Consider the following 20,836-nt stretch of genomic DNA (forward strand, 5'->3'; position numbering starts at 1 on the left):
TTCCTTCCAAAAACTTGTAACCCCAGTCTAATAATGAGAAAAACATCAGAAAAATCCAAATTGTGGGATATTCTACAAAATGGCTGACCAGTACTCCTTAAAAATGTCAAGGCCGTAGAAAACAATGAAAATCTGAGAAAGTGTCACAACCAAGAGGAGCCTAGGGAGACGTGACAACTAAATGTAATGTGGTATCCTGGATGGTATGCTAGAACAGAAAATGGGTATTAGGTAAAAACTAAGGAAATCTGAATTTAGTATGGGCTTTAGTTAATAATAATGTATCAATATGGATTCATTAACTGTAACAGATGAACCATACTAATGCAAGATTTTAGTAATAGAGGAAATGTGTGTGGGGTACATGGAAACTCTCTGTACTATTTTCACAATTTTTTTTTGTAAATCTAAAAGTGTTCTAGAATAAAAAAATATATTTTAAAAAGTTACTATCACAAGCTTTCCTGTGTTCCCCATATCTCACTGCACCTAATCTACCCAACCAGTTCACACTCTCCATAGTTTTTCCCTGACTTTTCCAATCATCATTATCAATGGTTATGTTCAACTATCACTACAGATGAATTTCACTGCAGTGAATTTCATTTCACATGTCCTAGGCAACTGTCACACTTACAATGCTTTGCTGATGGGGAAAAAAGCAAATGTAATTAAACACCAAATGCTATCTAAAGGAGACTTTTTTAGCTTCATTCCAAAGCAAAGTTTTATGTACTTTTGGTGCAGTTATTCTGTACTTGACCTTTATTTGCATTCCTGTACTCTGTAAAATACCCTTAATGAATCTTGACATATTTTAAAAGGTAATTTGAAGAATTTTATCCATTTTTGGAGGTAAGAGGGCAATAAAATAGAGTTAGAATTAGTTCCTGGCTGTAGACAATTGATAAAGCATCTATAAAATCCTTCATTACTTTTCAGAAAGAAAATATGAAAAAAGCCCCAGAAATGGCAGGGTTACCAAGTATTTGGGATCCTAGTTTGATCATCTTAGTAAAAAGTATGTTTGATAACCTTTATTTATTAATAGATAATATGTCCCAATGCAAAAGATCTTAAGGTCTGCAGAGTACAGGGATCACCTTCTCCAGTCACGTCTGGACTCTGGGAAAGGAGTCTCAGGATACAAACTGTGGAGAGAATAGACAAGCTCTTGAATTTTACTGTGAAATATTGCACCAATTACTTCTCTATAAGCCTAAACCTATGTATGATGGTAATTAACCTTAAGCAATCTATCTTAAAGCTACATAGAGGTTCTCTTGAACAGGCTGACCCTAGATATTTCCCACTGCTTGGTCTATAATTTGAAATTTGCACACCAAAAAATCAGGGGAAAAAACCACATCTAAAAATAATATTTGTAAAACTCCACATATCATTTTGAAAAATACAGGTAGTCGTTGAATTTATGGAGGATTTATGGTCTGGAAAGGCATTGCAAGTTGAAACAATATCTGAGATATTGTAGAAAGTGTTAGAGTAGGAAATTGTGTGCCTAATGTTATAGGGCAATGACCACAAGCATATTTTACTTACTATTTAATCAACTGTAAATGATTTTCTGAAAATCATTTCAGAAAAGTCTTCTGAAGCATAACATTTAAAACTAGACAAATATTACAATCAATCACAAAAAAAGTATTCTTTAATTTGGTTAATAATGTGATCCCCGGCAGAATGGGTATGTAGAACTATAAGGCCTCAAAGAAACAGCTGGAGAAAGAATCTGACCCATATTTGCCTAATCTGCAAATATGAGTGATAGGTAAGACTAGATGACTAACAGGATCCTCCTGGTGGTAGACTTCTATGGTTTAATCAGAATTGACTGCCTTGGGAGGTAGTAACCTAAAGTCCAAGACCAAGTGATACAAAAGTCCCTTGGGAGAGAAAATATGCCAAGTGGAGGTAGATCTGAGGTCCAGGGCCAGGACAGAGGGTTTGTTGTCTCAGGGAATATCATGAGGCAGACTGACTGGGCAACCAAATGTGTATATAACATGGCTTACTGTAAAAAAGACAGAAAGAAATGGCTTAGGTGATTATAACAGTTGCAGTACATCAAATTACTATAAGTTGAGGCCTTTTTATACATCAGATTTTACTAAAAGCATCTAATGTTTCATCTGAAACACAGTGAGGCATGCCAGCAATGCCATGGAATGAATAAAATTCCTTTCTCCTAACTCCTCACTTCTATATATAACATGGCCTCAGCTTATGATTTATTATCATGCAATATGCTCATAATATTTGCATTATGTAAATGAAAGAATAAACAGCACAGTGCAGGCCTTCAAGACTCAGTAGGTTGCCATTTGAATGAGGTTTGTGATTAACAGCACTTTTTATATACTATCCAAATCAAAGCCCCCTCTTTATTCTCAGGATCAGCCCAGGTCTTCTTGCTCCCGCTACTGCCTAACACAGTGTCCTGGAACACTTTTCTCTCTACTGACCTGTCAACGTGTGCTTTGTATATTTGTTCAAATTCATCATAACAAATAATGTAATTGCACAGCAAAATCTTTAATCCTGCAGGAGGTTGAGGAGGAAAAGGAGGAAGAAAAGGAAGATGAAGAGGAAGAGGAGGGAGAGGAAGAGAAAGGTGGAGGAGGAGGAGAAGATCTCTTTATTCCCTTTGATGGATTTAAGATGCAGAAGTACTAGCATTGTCTGAAAACCAAGGTTTAAGAACAAATGAGATTGGATTTCCAGAACCTTTGAGTTTAGTACGGGACTCAGCTGATTTACTGACAATATGCCCTATATTTGGGGCCCAAATCCCTGTAAATCTTACCAACCAATTACATTGTTATGATCCCTTTCATCTAGGAACTAGAAAAACGTCATTTTATAGGACAACTACCAACCACTTACAAGTACTGATTCAAAGAAAATATGGAAACCAGTTCTAGAAAAAAAATAGTAAAAAAAAAGCAGCGTATATTTGTTCACAGCATTGAGTTTCATTCCTGTTTTGTTATTATAGGAAAAATATCCTATCTCAGCACACAGGGGGGCAGCCATGGGTGCCGCACTGGAATTCAACCCATTGTGGAGGTTGATAAAACTTGGGACTGGAGAGAGGTGAGGGTGCAATATGAGGACCCCCATGGGAGACCAACTATCTTGTTCTCCAATTTCCTCAACCTGGCTCTAATCCCAGTCCAGAAGCAAGCTGAAGTCAAAGAGGAAAAGATGGTCTTGATCTTAGCACACACTGGGCAAGGGGACCAGTGAAACTCCTCCGGTGCCACCTGTGCTGCTCACATAGTGTCATGACGCCGGCGGTGCAGGGATAGGTGGTCAGAACGAGAAAAACTGCGGTTGCAGTCTGTACACCGGAAAGGCTTGATGCCTGTGTGTTTGCGGAAATGGCGGGTGAGCTCATCTGAGCGAGCAAATTTCCAGGAGCAGCCATCCCAAGTGCATTTATAAGGCTTCTCTCCTAAAAAGGGAATATGACAAAACAAAAAGAATCAGAAAAGACATGTTTGGATGCTGGAAAAGACAACATAATAAATAACGTTTAATGAAAGAGTTGGTCAAAAAGTGAAATCAATTTGAAGCCAGGCTGTCATTCATCTTTACAGAAATCCTCAAGATAGGCTGAGGAAATATATAGGCTCTGACTCAAACACACCTTCGTTTGAATCCTGGCTCTACTACATACTAGCTGTGTGCTCAAATAAGTCACTTCCTCCTGGCTGGGTCTGTTTTCTCATCTCTAAAGGGAGATAAAAATACCTCACAGTGTTCTTTTAAAGACTTTCTTTTTTAAACTCAGCTAGTAATTGATAAAACTGAGATTCAAACTTAGGTATTTGACATTTTCTACTGTCCGACACTCTAAATCCCACTCACTCCTCTAATACTTCCTACCAAATAGCTTAAAATAGAGCCAGACACAGAGGAAGAATGTGTGATGATTCTCTAGAAAAGGACCCTTAGCTAAGGTTACAGGCCTTCTTATGTGTAAGTACAAAATTTAAGAGTATTGACTGGGGTAAGGAGAGGTGTGAGGCCAAACTTTTTGAAATAGTACCATACTCAGAAACCTCAGGTAACACCTGGGTTATATATGGAAGATGTACGCTCAGAATAGAAAGCTAAATGAAAAAAAATCATCATGGTGTATAGATCACACACAACACATTTATATATTCATAATAAAGGCAATATCAATACACTTAAATACAAATTACAAGATAAATTGCTAACATTGATTATCTGGAAAGTGAGGATTAGAGATAGTGGGAAGAGGGCATTTCCTTTTTACTTTACACTCTCTGTACTGTTTGAATTTTTAAAAAATCATGGTGCTGTATCTTATAATAAAAACTTAAAAATAAAAAAGTAAAGAAGCTAGATGAACAAAAGTACACATTAACTATGGTTACGTCTAGGTGGTGGAATTAGGATAATATTTGTTTTCCTCTTGATACATTTATATGCTTCCCATCTTCTACAATAATGAATATGTGGTATTTTATAATCAGAAATAAGCACTAATGCAGATACAAAATCATCTAATCATTTCTCTTTCTCCGGTTCCTCCTCATAAATTCCCTACAGCATTTAATTTTATGCTGCTCTAAAATCTGGTAGCAATCTAGTTTGTACACACTGTTTTTCAACTTCTTGCTTACCATCCACCAACCCTCCCAAGTGTTCCCTAATTAATGTACAGATTTCGGGTAATGGGCAATAGAATGGAATCCAATCTGTTGCACAGCTTTGAACCATATCCAGGTAACCATTTTGATGATTAAAGATGTCAACTACTCATCATTTCAATACTCAGAAATTGCTGCACTAGCTGCTAAGAAAAATGAGATAGAGCTGGATTCATGGATGTTTAAAGATGACCAATGGTAAGTTATCAAATTAAAACAAAAAGCTATTGAACAATACAGACGCACACTGGGATCCCCTTTATGTTTTAAAAAATCTTTCTTCTCCCACCTCCATGTATTTACACACACACCAGATGAAAGGAAAAGATCTGGAAGGCTACAGAGCAAATCACTTACAGTTGGGAGGAGAATGAAACTTCAGGGGTTGTTGAGAGTATGTAAAAGGGATTTCCACATTTGGATCTAAATAATTCTCTCATGATAGTAATCTATTATTATATAAAGATGGGGGATGAAGGGGTATAGGGACATAATTTGTGTACTATGTACACTATTGAAGTTAAGTTAGTAATAAAGCAAACAACATTGTTTAGATTTAGGGCGTTAAATTTTAAGCCCTGTGGTAACTACAAAGAAAATATCAGAGACTAGGTAAACTCATAGAGACAGAAATTAGAGCGCAGGTTGCTAGGATCATGGGGCAGGGGAAATGGGAAGTTAATAACTAATGGGTGTATGGTTTCCATTTGGGGAGATGGGAAAATTTTAATAATGGAAGGTGATAAGGGTACGGCAAGATTGTGAATGTGATTATTACCATTGAATCATATGCTTGAAAAATGTTGAGATGGGAAAGTTTATATTGTGTTTATATTCCCACATTTTTTTTTTAAAAAGCAACTAAAGAGACAAGGGCCATTTAATGCAATACATGATCCTAGATGGGATCTAGCAAGGGAGGAGAAAAGGCACAAATGGACAATACTGGAACATATGAGAAAATGGGAATTTAAGAATGTAAGCTTTATATCAATGTTAAATTGTTTGGATTTAATAACTGCTCTTAAGATGGTTATACAAGTGAATATCCTTGTTCTCAGGAAATGTATATGGCAGTATTAAGTTCTCAAGGATCATGATGTATACAACCTACACTCAAGTACTCAGAACAGAGATTGATAAATAGACAGATGGATAGATAGAATGATATGGCAAAGTTTGTAAAAAGTTAACATTGGTAGATTTGGGAGTTGGGGCATGGATAGGGGCATGTTGGAGTTCTCTGTATGGGGTTACTATTGTTTTTGTAACTGCTTTGTAAATTTGAACCTATTTCAAAATCAAAAGTTAAAAAAGGATCAATGATAAGTTTTGAGCCTGGGCGAATGGGTAGTTTTTTTTTTTTTTTTTACTAAGAAACAGAGTTTGACAGTATATTTAAGATGAACTCTTGTATTTTACCTGCTTGTATGACTGTAAGCTCAAAGAAGATGAGGGGCTGTGTTGCGTGATGGAGGGGTTTCCAGATAAGCAAGAGTCAGCTCCAGAGACAGTGAAATCACCAGGACTCCTAGCAATGAATCCCAATCTTTGCTGGACAATGAAGTAGGGCATTTCTGCAGCTGCCTTAGTCCCCCCAAACCTTTGGAATACCAGCAATAGAGACAAGTATACCTGGGCTGCATACCAAGGTTTGATTCCAAGGGGCTTTTCTGACTACCTCTGTGATTTTTAGCAATCTCCCATCACTGTAAATGGTTCCTTCATTCACCCAGTTACCCAAATCTAAAACCTGAGAGTCATTAATGTCTCCTTAATCATCAGTATACCTCCTTCTCCACTTCCATTGCCAACATCCTTGTCAGAATCTCATCAATTTTTGCTTGTTCCACTACAGTTGTCTCTTAATGGTCTTCCCACTTCCACTGTTGACCCTCAGTGCTTCCTTTATCCATTCAATATGCCATAGGCACATTGGACTCCTGTCAGTTATTAGAACAAGACAAGCTTATTCCCATGTCACAGCTTTGTATTCTGGCTAGACAAGAACCCTTTCCCTAGCTTTTTTTGCACAACTGATGCCTTCTCATCTTAATTATGTGATTTTACCTTAGCTTAAATCTCTTCCTATGAAGAAATTAAATAGGATGTTCTTGAACAGAACAGGGACAGAATGGGGCAGAGCACTGCTTAGGAAAGGCTTAGGGAAGACCTTCTGAGAATGAGACATTTATACTGATATCTAAAGGATAAGAAGTATCATGAGATGAAACTGTGCAGAGGCCATATCCTGCTGGACTTCTTAGGAAATTGTGAGGAATTTGGATATCATTCAGATTATGATGGGAAACCATTGGAGAATTTTAAACAGAAGAAATGATATGATATTATGTTGATATTAAACAAAACAAAATGAAAATAAAAAATGAACCAAAACCCCTATGGCTGATGTGTGGAGAATGAATTATAATGAGGAAAGAATTAATGCAGGAAGAACAGTTGTGGGACTACTACAATAGTTCATACATGGAGGTAGGCCCAGAATCACTACTTTATTCACTAAACAGACAAACCATATCACTGAGTAAAACAGTTAGAACAAGTTAGGTTGCTTTTGCAAGGTGCTGTCAAGTGGCAATCCCTGAGATCGCATACCCATGGCAAAGACTTCACTTAAATCCTGAGAACTGAAAAGAATAAGAATGATCCTGAATCTAAAGAAAGTTGGTTTCAAGTACAAATGAGCTGTCCCCATTCACCAGCTGTGCAAATTTGAAATTGTTATGACCTCAGAAAAGCCATGCTCTTTTAATCCAATCTTGTGGGTACAGACCTATGTGGGTGGGACCTTTTGATTAGGTTGTTTCCATGGAGATGTGACCCATCCACTTACTGGGGTCCTTTAAGGGAGAATAAAAGGCAGAGACATTTTGGAGAGAGCTAGAGATAGAAATGCCCTGGGAGGAACAAGCAAGGACAAATAGAAACTCAGAGACATTTTGGAGAGAAGGGCCAGCAGATGTTGCCATATGCCTTTCCATGTGACAAAGGAACCCTGGATGTCATCGGTTTTTCTTCAGAGTCAAGGTATCTTTCTCTGGATGCCTTAATTTGGACATTTTCATGGCCTTAGAACTGTAAATTTGTAACTAATAAATCCCCTTTGTAAAGCCAAACCATTTCTGGTATATAGCAATCTGGCAGCTTTAGCAAACCAAAACACCAGCCTTCATGACTCATCATCTGATAAGACAATCATCTATACAGATCAAAGCTAAGAAGTGTCTATATTTTAAACCCAGGAGCTGACACACTACTAGGGGAAAACAGTATTGAAATCTGAAAAGTAAATAATATCTGCTGTTACGTCAGGTCAAGAACGGAAAGGTGGTATAAATCAGACAGTCATATCTTTAAGGACTGTAAAGCACTTTCCAACCTGTTTACATGTGGGACCTTTCAGAGGGGCATACATAACATCTATATTGAAATTCATGCCACAGGGTCTCAAACTGAAATAGTCACATGGGATCATCTAGTCCAACCTCTTTAATTTAGAATTGTGGGAGGAAGATTTGTATCAGGTCACACAGCAACTTAGTTGGAGAATTGGGACCAACTAAAGTATTTTAATCTCCCTGTTCATTGTTCTTGCCTCTATTCCTTCAAGGAGCATAATTTTAATACCAAAAAGGGGGGTTGTGAACCGCTATGTGTATACTGTAAGGTGTGAGTGTGTATTTCTATGTAGAATGTATTGCAGTGATATCAATAGCTGGATACATACTTAAGGGCAGCCCAAGTGCTAACTGTCAGAGTTAACAATTTAAAATATTAAAATGTATTGTGTGCAAAAAAAGAGTACAAGATAAACAAAGAACAGTAAAGTAAATGTTAGCCCATCCAAAGGAGCAAGGTAAAAATCCAAAACTATCAACAAAGAGGAACAGACTTTGAATTTATCTTAAAGACTTTAAAATAATGAACCTCAATATGCAAGGAGAGAAATTGTAATGAGGAAAGAAAATACGCACACCCATACACACACACACATGCTAAACTATAACAGATTACCTCCTTAAATTAATTAATTTAACTTCTGTCAGATCTTTTTTTTATCATTTATTAGACAGTTGGGGAAATTTGATGATAAGAAATTTTTATGTGATGGTAGTACTGTGCTTATTTTTAATTAAATTTCTTGTCTTTTAAAGATAATTAGAAAAAAATAGGACTAAAATGTTATGATGTCTGGCATATGCTTTAAAATAATATGGTGCAGAATGGGGGAGGTGGTGGCAGTATAGAAAAAAGAAAATCGGCCATGTACTATATCAACAAGGAAGCTGTGTGAGGGGTATACGGGGACTATTAAACTATTCTACTTTTGCATGTTGCAAATTCAGTTTTAAACACTAATATAAAAAGATACAATTGGTAGAATCAGTCTCCATCCCACATGGAGGAGAAACAAAAAGAAAATATCAATCAATAAAAATTGTGCTATAAGAGTATTGGGACACTGTAACCTGGAAATCAGTTACTTTTTCATAGTATCAGGGCACTGAAACTAGGACTCTGGGTCTTTTGACACACACATACACATAAAACACAACAAATGTAACAAAGCAGATGTTTACAAGAGAGGAGGTCCCCTCCTTGTCCAGGGTGTCTGTACCCCAATTCTGAGATGGAGATGATTAGAGAGGAGGAATTCCCCCAAGGAAGAGGGCACAAATTGATGACCAGCAAGTTGCATCTGGCCCATTGGCAGATTTCTTTTATCCATGGTATTATAAAAATTTTTGAACTAGATACCTGAATTCAAAATCTAGGACATTTCACATAAAAATCTGGATTTTCAGTTTATCTTTAAAAATTGGAAAATTTGATAATACTCAGCTGGATTTGAGTGGCAGCTTTCCTTCAGTTTTCCCTCCAGTTTGACATAATCTCCAGCAGGCCTTTTTCACCTATTTATTTGAGTCATTTTTGTAATGTGAATAAAGGCGCTTTATAAACTAGTGCATGGTGCTGAGCATGGAACATCTGAGGCATGAGCTCAAAAAGTTGCTTTAATTTCACTTAGTTTAAATTGTCTTTGTGTTTTCAATGCTCAGTAAACTTTGCAAGGCCCTGGTAGTAGGGGAGGAGTGATGTCTTAACTGCCTTAACCTTTGCTTCAGTGTTATAACTTTCCCCATTACAAAGATCCACAGGTGGTCACGGGGGGCGATAACTATTCAGAAGACACAAGGCTTACTGTTTTCTTAGGCTGCTTTTGTGAAAACTTCCTCAGAGTAAACACAAGACATAGCGGGGAAAAACAACAACTGGAAACTTGTGCCCATGAGTATGAATAAATTCAGTCTTTAAGAATTCCTTCTCTTTCTCTCTCTCTCAGAGATTGTTGTGTGTGCACATGCATGTATTTGTGTGTGTGTGCATGTGAGTTGAGGATGGGATGGGGTGGGTATACCTGTATGGATTCTGCGGTGGGCTTTCAGGTGGGAGCTTTTGGTGTATACTTTGTTGCATCCTGTAAAGTCACATTGGTGAATCCGTCTTCTCTTCAGGTCAAGAGACTCCTCTCCCTGCATTTGAGCCATTGCTGCTGGTCTGAACAAAGAAAAAAGAGATAAGACTAGTGAACGACTTTAAAGCTGAGACTAAAGAAATGGACTTATATACAGTGGAGTCATTTCATACATGCATTTATTTTATGCAAATTTAACTCTTCACGTTCCCAAGAGAGGAAGTAATCTAGACAGTGAAGGCAATTTCCTTAACTAGGCCATCCTGTTTAGTATGTGCAAGTCCCTGAGAAAGCATGGGACATAAGAATTTGGGTAGTTTCTATTCCCAAGCAGTGTCAGAGTTTCATGCCAATAAGTCTCATTCTTGTGTTAAAGAAATGTGTTCTTCATATAATATGGTTGTTAAATGCAAGCCAGCTACTTCATCAGTTCCAACACTGAAAGACAAATAGGCTGGTTTAAACTTACAAAAAGAAACAGTACACAACTCTATTTTATGGGAAATTTGAAGTTTTTTTCAAGAATAAAAGTGATGATTTACAATTAAAACATAACTCTAATGTGCATGCACACTCATATACATTTGTTTGGAAGGCCACTTAACAGATATTTTGATGTCCCCAGATTCTTACTGCTGTATCTGTATCCACCTCTCTCTCTCTCTCTCTCTCTCTCTCACACACACACACACAGAGGAAGTAAAGACAAAATCACTCACTCTTCCTGCAGTTCCTGCAGTCCCCTGAAGGTTGAGGATCCACTCTCAATTGTATACTCTTCACTGTCACTTGTGATTTCCAGTGGAGACATGGAGGTGGGGTCAACTTTCACTGAAAGCAAAGAGGGGACATTGTGGGAGACAAACTTATATATTTCTGTAATCATTTTCAGGATTCCTACCTTGGCTCACAATCAGAAGTGGCAACAAGATCAAGAGAAAAGAAAAAGCCAAAATGGAAGAAGTATATTTGTATGGAAGGAAGAGAAGATTAATTTTTTTAGCATTAGCAGGGGACAAAAAGGCCTTTGAAGAAAGGGTTGTTAGGGAGCATTCTGATACCAAGAGAATGTGAAGTTTTCTAGGGTAAGGTCTAGGTATGATTTATCTCTCTATTTCTAGCCCCCAGGATAGGGCTGTAAGAAAATTAAGCTTAGCTTTCACACAAGATGGCACAGGAAAGGGCTGCAGAATAACTCAAACTGGTTTTGCAGGCAGGGAAGGAGAGCATCTCTGACATAAGCCTAGAACTGAGGCCAAACAGGTAGAAGCAAGTTTAAATAAGTAACAGCCAAGGTCATTGAAGTATAAAGCATACTCAAGAGTGGGAAACTTCCACTGGAAATTTGAATTAGTTAGACTATCAAGATAGGTTATAACCACTGGAGTATCCAATCAGCAGAGAAACCTAGGCACAGGTATAACCATTTTGGCGATTTACTGTTTCATGTGTCAGCTGCCATCTTGTATTCGGCTGGGCACCCATTCTTGCAAGATCATGAATAAATTATTTTCTCCTCCACAATAGGATGAGTGTTTGTTCTCTTTCGGGTATGGTGTTCTTTCTAACTGGGTTGCTCAACTAGTCAAGTTTAATTGTGTTTGTTGAATAATAATCTCTGGATATTTCCCTGGCTGTCCTAAGGTTAATGCCTAGTTTCACTTCAGAGATGAGAACATCTACTGGTTGTATCCTGGCTGGTTGATAAACCAGAAGGTTGGCATATTAAGTCATCAGTCATGGAAGAGCAGACGTTCCAGGAAGATGGTGGAATAGGATAGGTCAAGTTCATCCCTGCTCCAAGGAACACCTAGAGAAGGGATGGGAGGGTGACTAAGATGGTGATTCCAGGGTATAAGTGACCTGGGCAAATCTTCTGCACCACATAGGGAGGCCCTGGTTGCAAAAGCTGAGGAACTGAGAAGCAGAGAACCAGAGACCATCTGGCTGGTGCAAACAGCCTAATGAGGAAGCCCAGAGCCCTCAGGAGTACACGGTTGGGAGACTGGGACTAGGAAGTAAGCCAAGCTGCATTTCTTGAATGTGCTACCCTCACAAGTGCAGCTCCATGACCTGCAACTCACCCCACACTCTACGTACCTGAATCTCACCACCCGCTCCCCTCCCCCTGCTCCAAGCATGCCTACCCCACCAATACCTCATGTGCATCCCTACCCCACTCCCCCACCCCAAGGGCCTGCATGCCTGCCCCAGCCCAACCCACCTCTCCTGCAAAAGTGCAGTCTTGACCTGCCCCTCCTGAGCCCTACCTCCCCCTCCCTGTCCCCTGCAGGCAGTTGCCACTGCATAAAGGCTGCACGTGCTTACCTCCATAACAAGGCTACACCCACCCTCAGCCCATAACTCCAGCAATCCCACCCCGGCCCCCTAAGCTGTGTGCACATGTACATCAGTTTATGGACCTCCAGGATCTGCACATGAGCATGCCCCGAGTTACCCCCCACAGCTCTGGGCAAGTGCTGACCTGTGCAGCCTGGCTACATCCATGCCCAGCCCACAGAGGTGCGATGCCGACCTGCTGCACTGAGCTCTGCGCATGCACACAAAGGGCCTGGTGCCCTAGACCAGTGTACACCAGGGCCCTGCTCCCCAGACCCACACACCTGCACAGCCACATCCTCCCTGCTGCTCGACACCGACACTCACAGCCACCAGCATAGCATCCCCAACCTGCACCTATACCTGCACTGCAATGTATCATCGCATTGTTGTGTCCTGCCCCGCACCTTTCATCCTGCTCTGCATCCATCCCACAAATAAAAGTTTTAGACTACTGAAGGAAATCAACTTCCAAAGTAAACTACTCAAGATATTTACATGCCACAAAGACAACAGAAGATCACTAAACATATTATGATGTAGACAGATCTAGCCCAGTCTAATGACCAAATTAAAACACTAGAGGAGACACAGACATTGGAACTAATCAAAGATGCTCATATAACTCTACTAAAGAAAATAAATGGGATAGCAAATGACATAAAGGAGATCAAGAAGATACTAGAAGAGCTTAAAGAAGAGTTTGAAAGAATAAGTAGAAAAATAGCAGATATCACAGAGATTAAAGATGCTGTAGGCCAAATAAAAAACATACTAGAGACACACAATAGCAGATTTGAAGAGGTAGAAGAAAGAATAAGCAAACTAGAGGACAGGACAACTGATTTTGAACACTCAAAACAGCAAATGGCAAAAAAAGATGGAAAAATCTGAATTGGATCTCAGGGAAATGATGACAAAAGAAAGCACAAAAATATAAGAATCATTGGTGTCCAGAAGGAGAAGAGAAGAGTAAAGAGCTAGGAAGATTAGTTGAGGATATAATGGGGGAAAACTTCTCAACCCTCATAAAGGACATAAAAATGCAAGTCAAAGAAGCTCAAGGAACTCCAAAATAGAATAAATCAAAATAGGCTTTCCCCAAGACACATACTAATCAGTCTGTCAAATGTTGATGAGAAGCAGAAAATCCTAAAAGCAGCAATAGAAAAACAATCTACTTACATAGAAGGAAAATCACATTAGACTGAGTTCAGACTACCCAACTGGCACTATGGAGGCAGGAAGGCAGTGGTATGTTATATTTAAGATCCTGAAAGAGAAAGACTTCCAGCCAGGAATTCTGGTCCGAAGGCACACACCCAAAACTGATGTGGTAAAGTTAAATATCTTGAGGCCATATAATTTTTCTTGACCATTTCCATTTCCAAACTCAATTATATATCTCTCTAGGGAGGGGAATTGGGTGACTGCGGGATAGTTACGGGAGAGAGACTTTTTATTTAGACTTTTTGAATTATGAATCTACTTAAATAATTAAATTAATGGAAATATTACAGAACAGAACCCGGACAATTTTTCAAGTTCATTTGTTCTTCAAGTATTTGTTGCCACACAACTACTATCTAGCCTATCTAGCACTCTGTTAGGTTCTCTGGAAAGGCACAAAGAGAAGTAAGTGCCTTGTTCTCAAAGAATTTACAATTCAGTTGGGAATAATGGCCACACACTTGTGATACAGGAAGGTAAAAACATGAAATGGTGGATGCTAGATGCCAAATGAGGGGTACAGAGGGAAAATAGCAATAGTTCAATGAAGACTGTTTTAACTGTAGGGAAGAGATAAGGGGAGGTGTTGGGAGAGAAAGGAGCTAAGGTTAAGTATGGTAGGGCTAGAAATATTGTTCTCAACTTTCCTACTGGATCATTCTTAATGGCATAGGAGAATAAGAACATTCCCCTGGGGAGTCCAGGGTGCTGCACCTAATGAATTTTTTGAAATTTGGTTTTATCTTGAAAAGTCACTCACATTTTCCATTTTAGTCCATAATATAAGCATGTTTTTAAAATACATAAAATAAAAAAATTTAAAACATACATAAAATGTTTTAAATTACTTGCCATCAAATACTACAGAGGCTACGGAAAGATGCCTAATATTTCACTCAAGGATATGCACACCCCACTTGAGAAGCATGGGGCTAAACAATGGAGAGTCATTGTACATTTTTAAACATTGAAGGGACATGACAAAAAAGTGTTTATGAATGATAACTCTTGAAGCAATGTGCAAGAGTAATTGGAGGGGGTGAAAAGAGACAGAAGATAGGACTACCAAAAAAGGAAACAAATAGAGAAAGGGAAGCCCAGGAAAGGGGCAACATTTATGCTTACCTGATCCAGCATTTTTGCCATCTCCTCCAATGAGTGGGACTGTAATGGCTGCAGGTCCCCCATCTGCTGGCAAAGTAGTATACAGCATAGGCAGTGACTGTACCACCACTGGGATTGTCTTCAGGCTACCCATCTTATTTGGAAGACTGACAGAGGGGATGGTGTGGATTACATGTAAGATTTGCTGGCCACCAGTTCCCTGAGAGGAGGCCAGGATAGAGCCTGGGGTCAGAACTGTAGGGATATTTGCTGAAGTGCCTGCGTCAGATGCTGACGTGGACACCACCAGGGTCTGTGGAGCAGACTGTGGCTTGGGAGGATGTACTGGAGCTTGTAGCATGCTGGCAGGTTGGAGAGGAGCCTTAGGCTTGTGAAAGGAGAGGTCAACTGGTTCCACCTGGGGCAGGTTGAAATCATTAGCCAGAAGCTCTTCTGGGGGCTCAATCTTGATGTCATTAAAAAGTGCTGGGTTCTCCATGGGATTGGCATCCAGGAGTGTTGCAGATGTCATGCTACCTCTGTCTGTTTTCTCAGGATGATCTCTGTTCTGAATAGGGCCAAAAACCTAAAATATAGATAAGTAATCAAATGAGAGGTACAAAACAGTTTTAGTACCTCTTATGTGGAGACTAAAAGAAAGAAATCTCTATTCTCTACTCATGGGAAGAACACAGGGAATTGGGGGAGATGAAGCAAGAGTATACTGAAGAGAAAAAAGGAAAGGAAACTTTAACAAGCACTTACTATATACTAGACACTGTTTCAGGCAATTGATCAAAATTACTGCATTTAATCTTCACAAAAATCCTGGAAGGTTAATTAAATCAACATTTTTTGAGTATATGATATAAGCATTGTGTTAAGTACAATGGTGACACATGTGAATAAGGTACAGCCAAAAAGTGCATACTAACTTTGCAGGCATTTACAATGATAGAATAATGTGAGTAATTTACAAGTCATACTACATTAAGTGATGTATCAGACATATAAACAAGATGTTTTAGGGAAAAAAAGGGAATGACTGGATTCTTTTGACAGGCTCAGGAAAGGCTTTATGGAGTAAGTGATATTTTAGATGTGCCTTAGATGAGTTCTCTAGGCAAAAAAACATAAGAAAGATATTCCTGGTAGGGGGAACATAATCTCTAATGCAGAGACATAAGAGCAGACAACATGCTTAGGGAATAATGATGCAGTACAGTTAGTGTATTATATGCAAAATTGAACTATGCAACTTTTTAAAATTGTGAGAGAGCTTAAGAAATGTGATATATCTTAAGAATATTAATAAATTATCACTTAATATATAGTATATAAAATAATGTAAAGACCCCCTGTAATTAAAAACTTATCAATGATTCCATGAATTCAAAGGTCTAGGATATTGTGAACTATACCATTGTGAAGCAACGATCTGGGTCTTTGAGATGATCTTAGAGATGGTGGTGTCACTTTAGCCAGCAAACAAAACAAGTCTTCATACTGTATCAAGATTATATAAGAATGGTGGGAGTTTTGAATGATGAGAGTTGTTCAGGAATGTATCCCTTATATAAAGTATAACCACCCTTTAATTTTGTGTATTTGGAATTTGAGGGAAGGTAGAGTACAGGAAAGAAGGGGATTCAAAGAGTCCAGAAAGGATGAAGAATAGGGTGGCAGAGTAGAGAGCTCCAGGACTCAGTTTGTCCTCCAGGACAGCTACTAAAGAGCCAGGAATTATCTGAAACAACTGTTTGGGGGCTCTGGAGACCACAAAAACACTGTATACCATCCAGGGAAGAGCAGAAGGAAGAAACTGATAAATTGTGGTGAAGATCTGTGAGTAGAGCTCTTCCATGCTGTGGAGGATAGTGCCCATCCCCCACTCTTATAGCAGGAAACCTCATGATCCAGTCCCTGACTGAAACTAAAAGTGCTCTTCCCCAAGAACAGGGAGAGGGGCACAGCCAAGCATTTTGGAACTGACATATGCCTCCTTGGCCCTGTTTAGACTAGGAAATACTGACTTGGGAAAGCCCTCACTGGATTTACCCTCCTCCCAGAAATTGCCCTCCAGGCAAAAGCAACTAGAGACAATGAAAGGAGAGTTTAAAAACTATAGAGGCAAATAAAAGCAAATAGAACAGATCACATTCCTGGAGAAGGAACAGGGGAAAGCAAGCTTTCTCTTGGGCATCAAGCAATTGCACAAATTGTGCAATCTCCCAAACTGTACCATCTATCCAGAGAAAGAATCAGATTAGTATGAGCTGGAAAAGTCTGATAAATTAAACATGAGGTATTCTATGGGTCTAGAGTAAGTTGAACCAAATGTCAAAAAAAGAGTCTTAACACAAAGCCAATCAAAAATAAAACTCTAGGCAAGAAAAACTAATCTCCAGAGTAAACTCATCAAAATAATCAGATGCCTAGACATTGTAACCGAGAAATCAGCATTTAAGGGATGATTTTGATTAATGAATTGTTATACAAAAATTTCTTTTTGCTTTCTGGAATGTTGGAGTAGACAGGGGAAATACCTGAGATTTCTGAATTGCAGTCCAGCTGTCTTGATATCCGAAATGAATGTAAAAACCCCTTATCCTGTGTCTTTGTGATTAAAAGAACTGGTCATTCTCTTGTAGACCAAAGGCCCTAAGGCTAATGAAGTAGGCCATTAACTACTTGTTCCTTTTGATTTGCACCTTTAGTTCGGAGCTGATAGCTCTGCCTCCCCTCTTTTCAACTTATGTTCTCCTATTGAAATAATAATAATAACACATATCCTTTCTACTTTGAACTTACTGTCTGAAAATGACCTCATCTCCCCTTGCTAAAATCCTTAAAATCCTTGAACTCCCTAAACTTGGAGAGACAGATCTTAGGTAGCAATATCAGCAAAAAATTACAAGCCATACTAAGACACAGGAAGATATGGCTCAGTCAAAGCAAAAATTAAAACCTCTGAGAAGACATAGAATTTGGAACAACTAAGCAAAGAAGTTCAAACAAATCTCCTAAATTAATTTAAAGTGATGAAGGAAAATATGGCTAAAGAGACAAAGGATATTAAGAAGACAGTGTGACCACAAAGAAGAATTTGAAAATATAGAAAGAAACATAATAGAAATGATGGGAATGAAAGACACAATAGATGAGATTGAAAATACACTAGGGGGATACAATAGCAGATTTGATCAGGTTGAAGAAAGAATCAGTGAGATAGAAGACAGGAGAGTTGAAATCTTAGAAGAATGGGAAAAATTGAGCAGGGTCTCAGGGATTTGAATGACAGCACAAAACACCAAAACATACATGTCATGGGTGTCACAGAAGGATAAGAGAGAAGCAAGGCAGAAAGAATATTTGAGGAAATAATGGTCGAGAATTTCTCAACACTTACAAAATACATTAATATACAGATTTGAGAAGCACAACATATTCTGAATAGACCTACTCCAAGACACTTACTAAATAGAATTTCAAATGATAAAGAGAGAGAATTGTGAAAGCAGCAAGAGAAAAGTAAAAACATCACAAACAAGGGAAGCTCAATAAAACTAAGTTCTAAGTTCTCAACAGAAATAATGGAGGTGAGAAGGCAGTGGTACGATGTACTTAAGATACTCAAAGAGAAAAACTGCCAGCTAAGAATTCCTTATCTAGCAAAATTATCTTTCAAAAATAATGGTGATAAAAGGGAAGATGGTGGCATAGGGAGGTGTGGAATTTAGTTAGTCCTCTAGAGCAGCTAGTACATAGGTAGGAAATCTCTGGAACAACAATTTGAGGGACATATGTGACCAGACATATATTATACACCAGTGTTGAATGGGTGGAAGGGCCAAGATCATAGCACAGAACTGTAAGTAAAGCCCCCAAACCCTGGAGGCTGGTACCCCTCCTCCACTAGCATGGCAGGCTCACTTTGGAGACACCTCTCCATGGGAAAAAAAGAAGCCCTCGCTACTAGGAGCAAGGCAAGGTAGCTCAACCAAGCTCTAGTTATGGCTTTAATTAATAAATTTGGACTGCTGAATACAAGCTACAAACACAGATAAGCTCAGGGAAAGCATGAAAATAACCCTGGCAGACAGGAGAAGGGCCAGATGAAGAAAAAAAAGGAGGCAGCTTAGTTCAGAATACCAGAAAAGGGCTGTGGTCTAAGATAAAGGGCACATAGAACTGGGGACCAACTCCAACTCTTGACTGGTGAACTGTGGGGCTGGGAACTGGCTCTTAAAAGGCATTTTATTTTATTTTACTTTTCCTTCTCTCTATTTTTTTCTTTCTTTTTCTTTTTCTGTTTCAAAAGTATTCTAAGACACTCATTAGAGAAAGCCTCAGGCAGTTTCAATTGTTAGCACTGACCCAGGCATGGGCAGAGCTAAAATAGGTCTGAGAGACAAAGTAAAAAGTCAAGTGAAGAAGATAATTCCCTAAAGGATTTATCTTCCCCAAGCAAAGGGGGACAGGGCCCAGCTCAAGTGGCTGCCCTACTTAAGAGCATTCAGACCCCAGGCCATAGGAAGCAGAAACTCTTGAATTTGCCTTCCACCTCAGCCAATGTCTCAACCATGCCCCTGGCACAGTGAGAATTAAAGCCTCCATACCACTTTTTGCGGTGGGGACCTGTGGGCTGACAAGCACCACCTGCTGGGCAGGATAGGAAAATCAGAGTCTAGCGGCTGCACAAGAAAGTCAGATAATCTGCTGGGTCGCATTATAAGGAAACAAGATACTGATTACACCCTCCTCCTGAGATCTGGAACTGCCTAGTCTGGGAAAATCTGATTGGGGTTAATCATATCTGGGGAGACCCTCCTCAAAAAAGTTTCCATTAGGCAGAGCAAGAACTAGAAAAACAAGAGCTGAAAAATTCTAACAACTCAAACAAAAGCTATGTTAGAAGTCAAGAACAAGTTGATCTGAATGCCCAAGAACATACAGAGAACAAAGCCAATAAACATGAAAACCCTAGATAAAAGACAGAAAATGACCTCGAGGATAAATTAATCAAGAAAAGCAGATGTCTAGATAACAGGAAAAACCAAGATATGGCCCAGTCAAAGGAAAAACTAACACTTTAAAGGAGATACAGGAGTTGAAACAACTAATTAATGTTCACAAAAAACATGACAATTCAATTAAAAAATCAAATAAGCAAGTTAAGGGAAATATGGCAAAAGAGTTGAAGCATATAAAGAAGACATTGGGTGAAAATAAAGAATTCAAAAGGGTGAAAAAACAAATGATAGAACTTATGGGAATGAAAGGCACAATAAAAGAGATGAAAAACCCAATGGAGACATACAACAGCAGATTTGAAGTGGCAGAGAAAGGGTTAGTGAGCTAGAGGACAGAACATCTGAAATCCTACATGCAAAAAAAAAATAAATAAATAGAGAAAATGAAGGAAAAATATGAGTAGGGTCTCAGAGAACTAAAATACAAAATGAAGTTCATGAATATATGTATATTGGGTATCCCAGAAAGAGAAGAGCAGGGAAAATTGGCAGAAAGAATAATGGAGGAAATTATTATGGAAAATGTCCCAACTCTTATGATTAAAAAATTATAGATCCAAGAAGCACAGCATACCCCAGACAGAGTATATCCACATAGACCTACTCCAAGACACTAATCAGAGTTTCCAATCCCAAAGACAGTACAAAATCTCATCAAAGTCAGTTACAGGTATGATCTGTCCTAAGGAAAAATTCTCCTCTGGCTCTGGACCTGTAAAGCTCAGAACAAGTTATCTGCTGTCAACATTCAAAGGAGGAACAGTCACAGAATACATGTTACCATTGCCATAGGGAGAAATTAAAAGGAAAACAGAAGTCAAAGGTCTCAAACAGTTCCAAAAACCTGTGGTGCAGACTCCATTAGATTTCAAGACTAAGGATCATTTATCCTTGGGGCTTTAGTAAGTGGAAGTCCCACCCTTTCCAAG

General features: G+C 38.8%; 1 protein-coding gene across 9 annotated transcripts in view; it reads right to left on the reverse strand.

The window, feature by feature from the left end:
* Positions 1–1,022: 1,022 nt before the first annotated feature.
* The window catches only part of KLF8 (KLF transcription factor 8), a 267,384-nt gene continuing 247,570 nt past the window's right edge, over positions 1,023–20,836 (reverse strand). For 7 of the 9 annotated variants that reach the window (XM_077145463.1, XM_077145459.1, XM_077145461.1 and 4 more), the window contains 5 exons: positions 14,896–15,460; positions 10,920–11,031; positions 10,144–10,283; positions 3,298–3,475; positions 1,023–1,151 (listed from right to left, as the gene is read on the reverse strand). In XM_077145463.1, the coding sequence (XP_077001578.1) occupies positions 1,100–1,151; positions 3,298–3,475; positions 10,144–10,283; positions 10,920–11,031; positions 14,896–15,460 (1,047 nt within the window). In that variant the 3' untranslated portion in view covers positions 1,023–1,099. Of the gene's footprint in view, positions 3,476–10,143; positions 10,284–10,919; positions 11,032–14,895; positions 15,461–20,836 lie in introns of all 9 variants that reach the window. The other 2 variants (XM_077145458.1, XM_077145457.1) reach the window with 2 other exon arrangements.

The sequence above is a fragment of the Tamandua tetradactyla genome, chromosome X, assembly GCF_023851605.1.
Source record: "Tamandua tetradactyla isolate mTamTet1 chromosome X, mTamTet1.pri, whole genome shotgun sequence".
Classification (NCBI taxonomy): domain Eukaryota; kingdom Metazoa; phylum Chordata; class Mammalia; order Pilosa; family Myrmecophagidae; genus Tamandua; species Tamandua tetradactyla.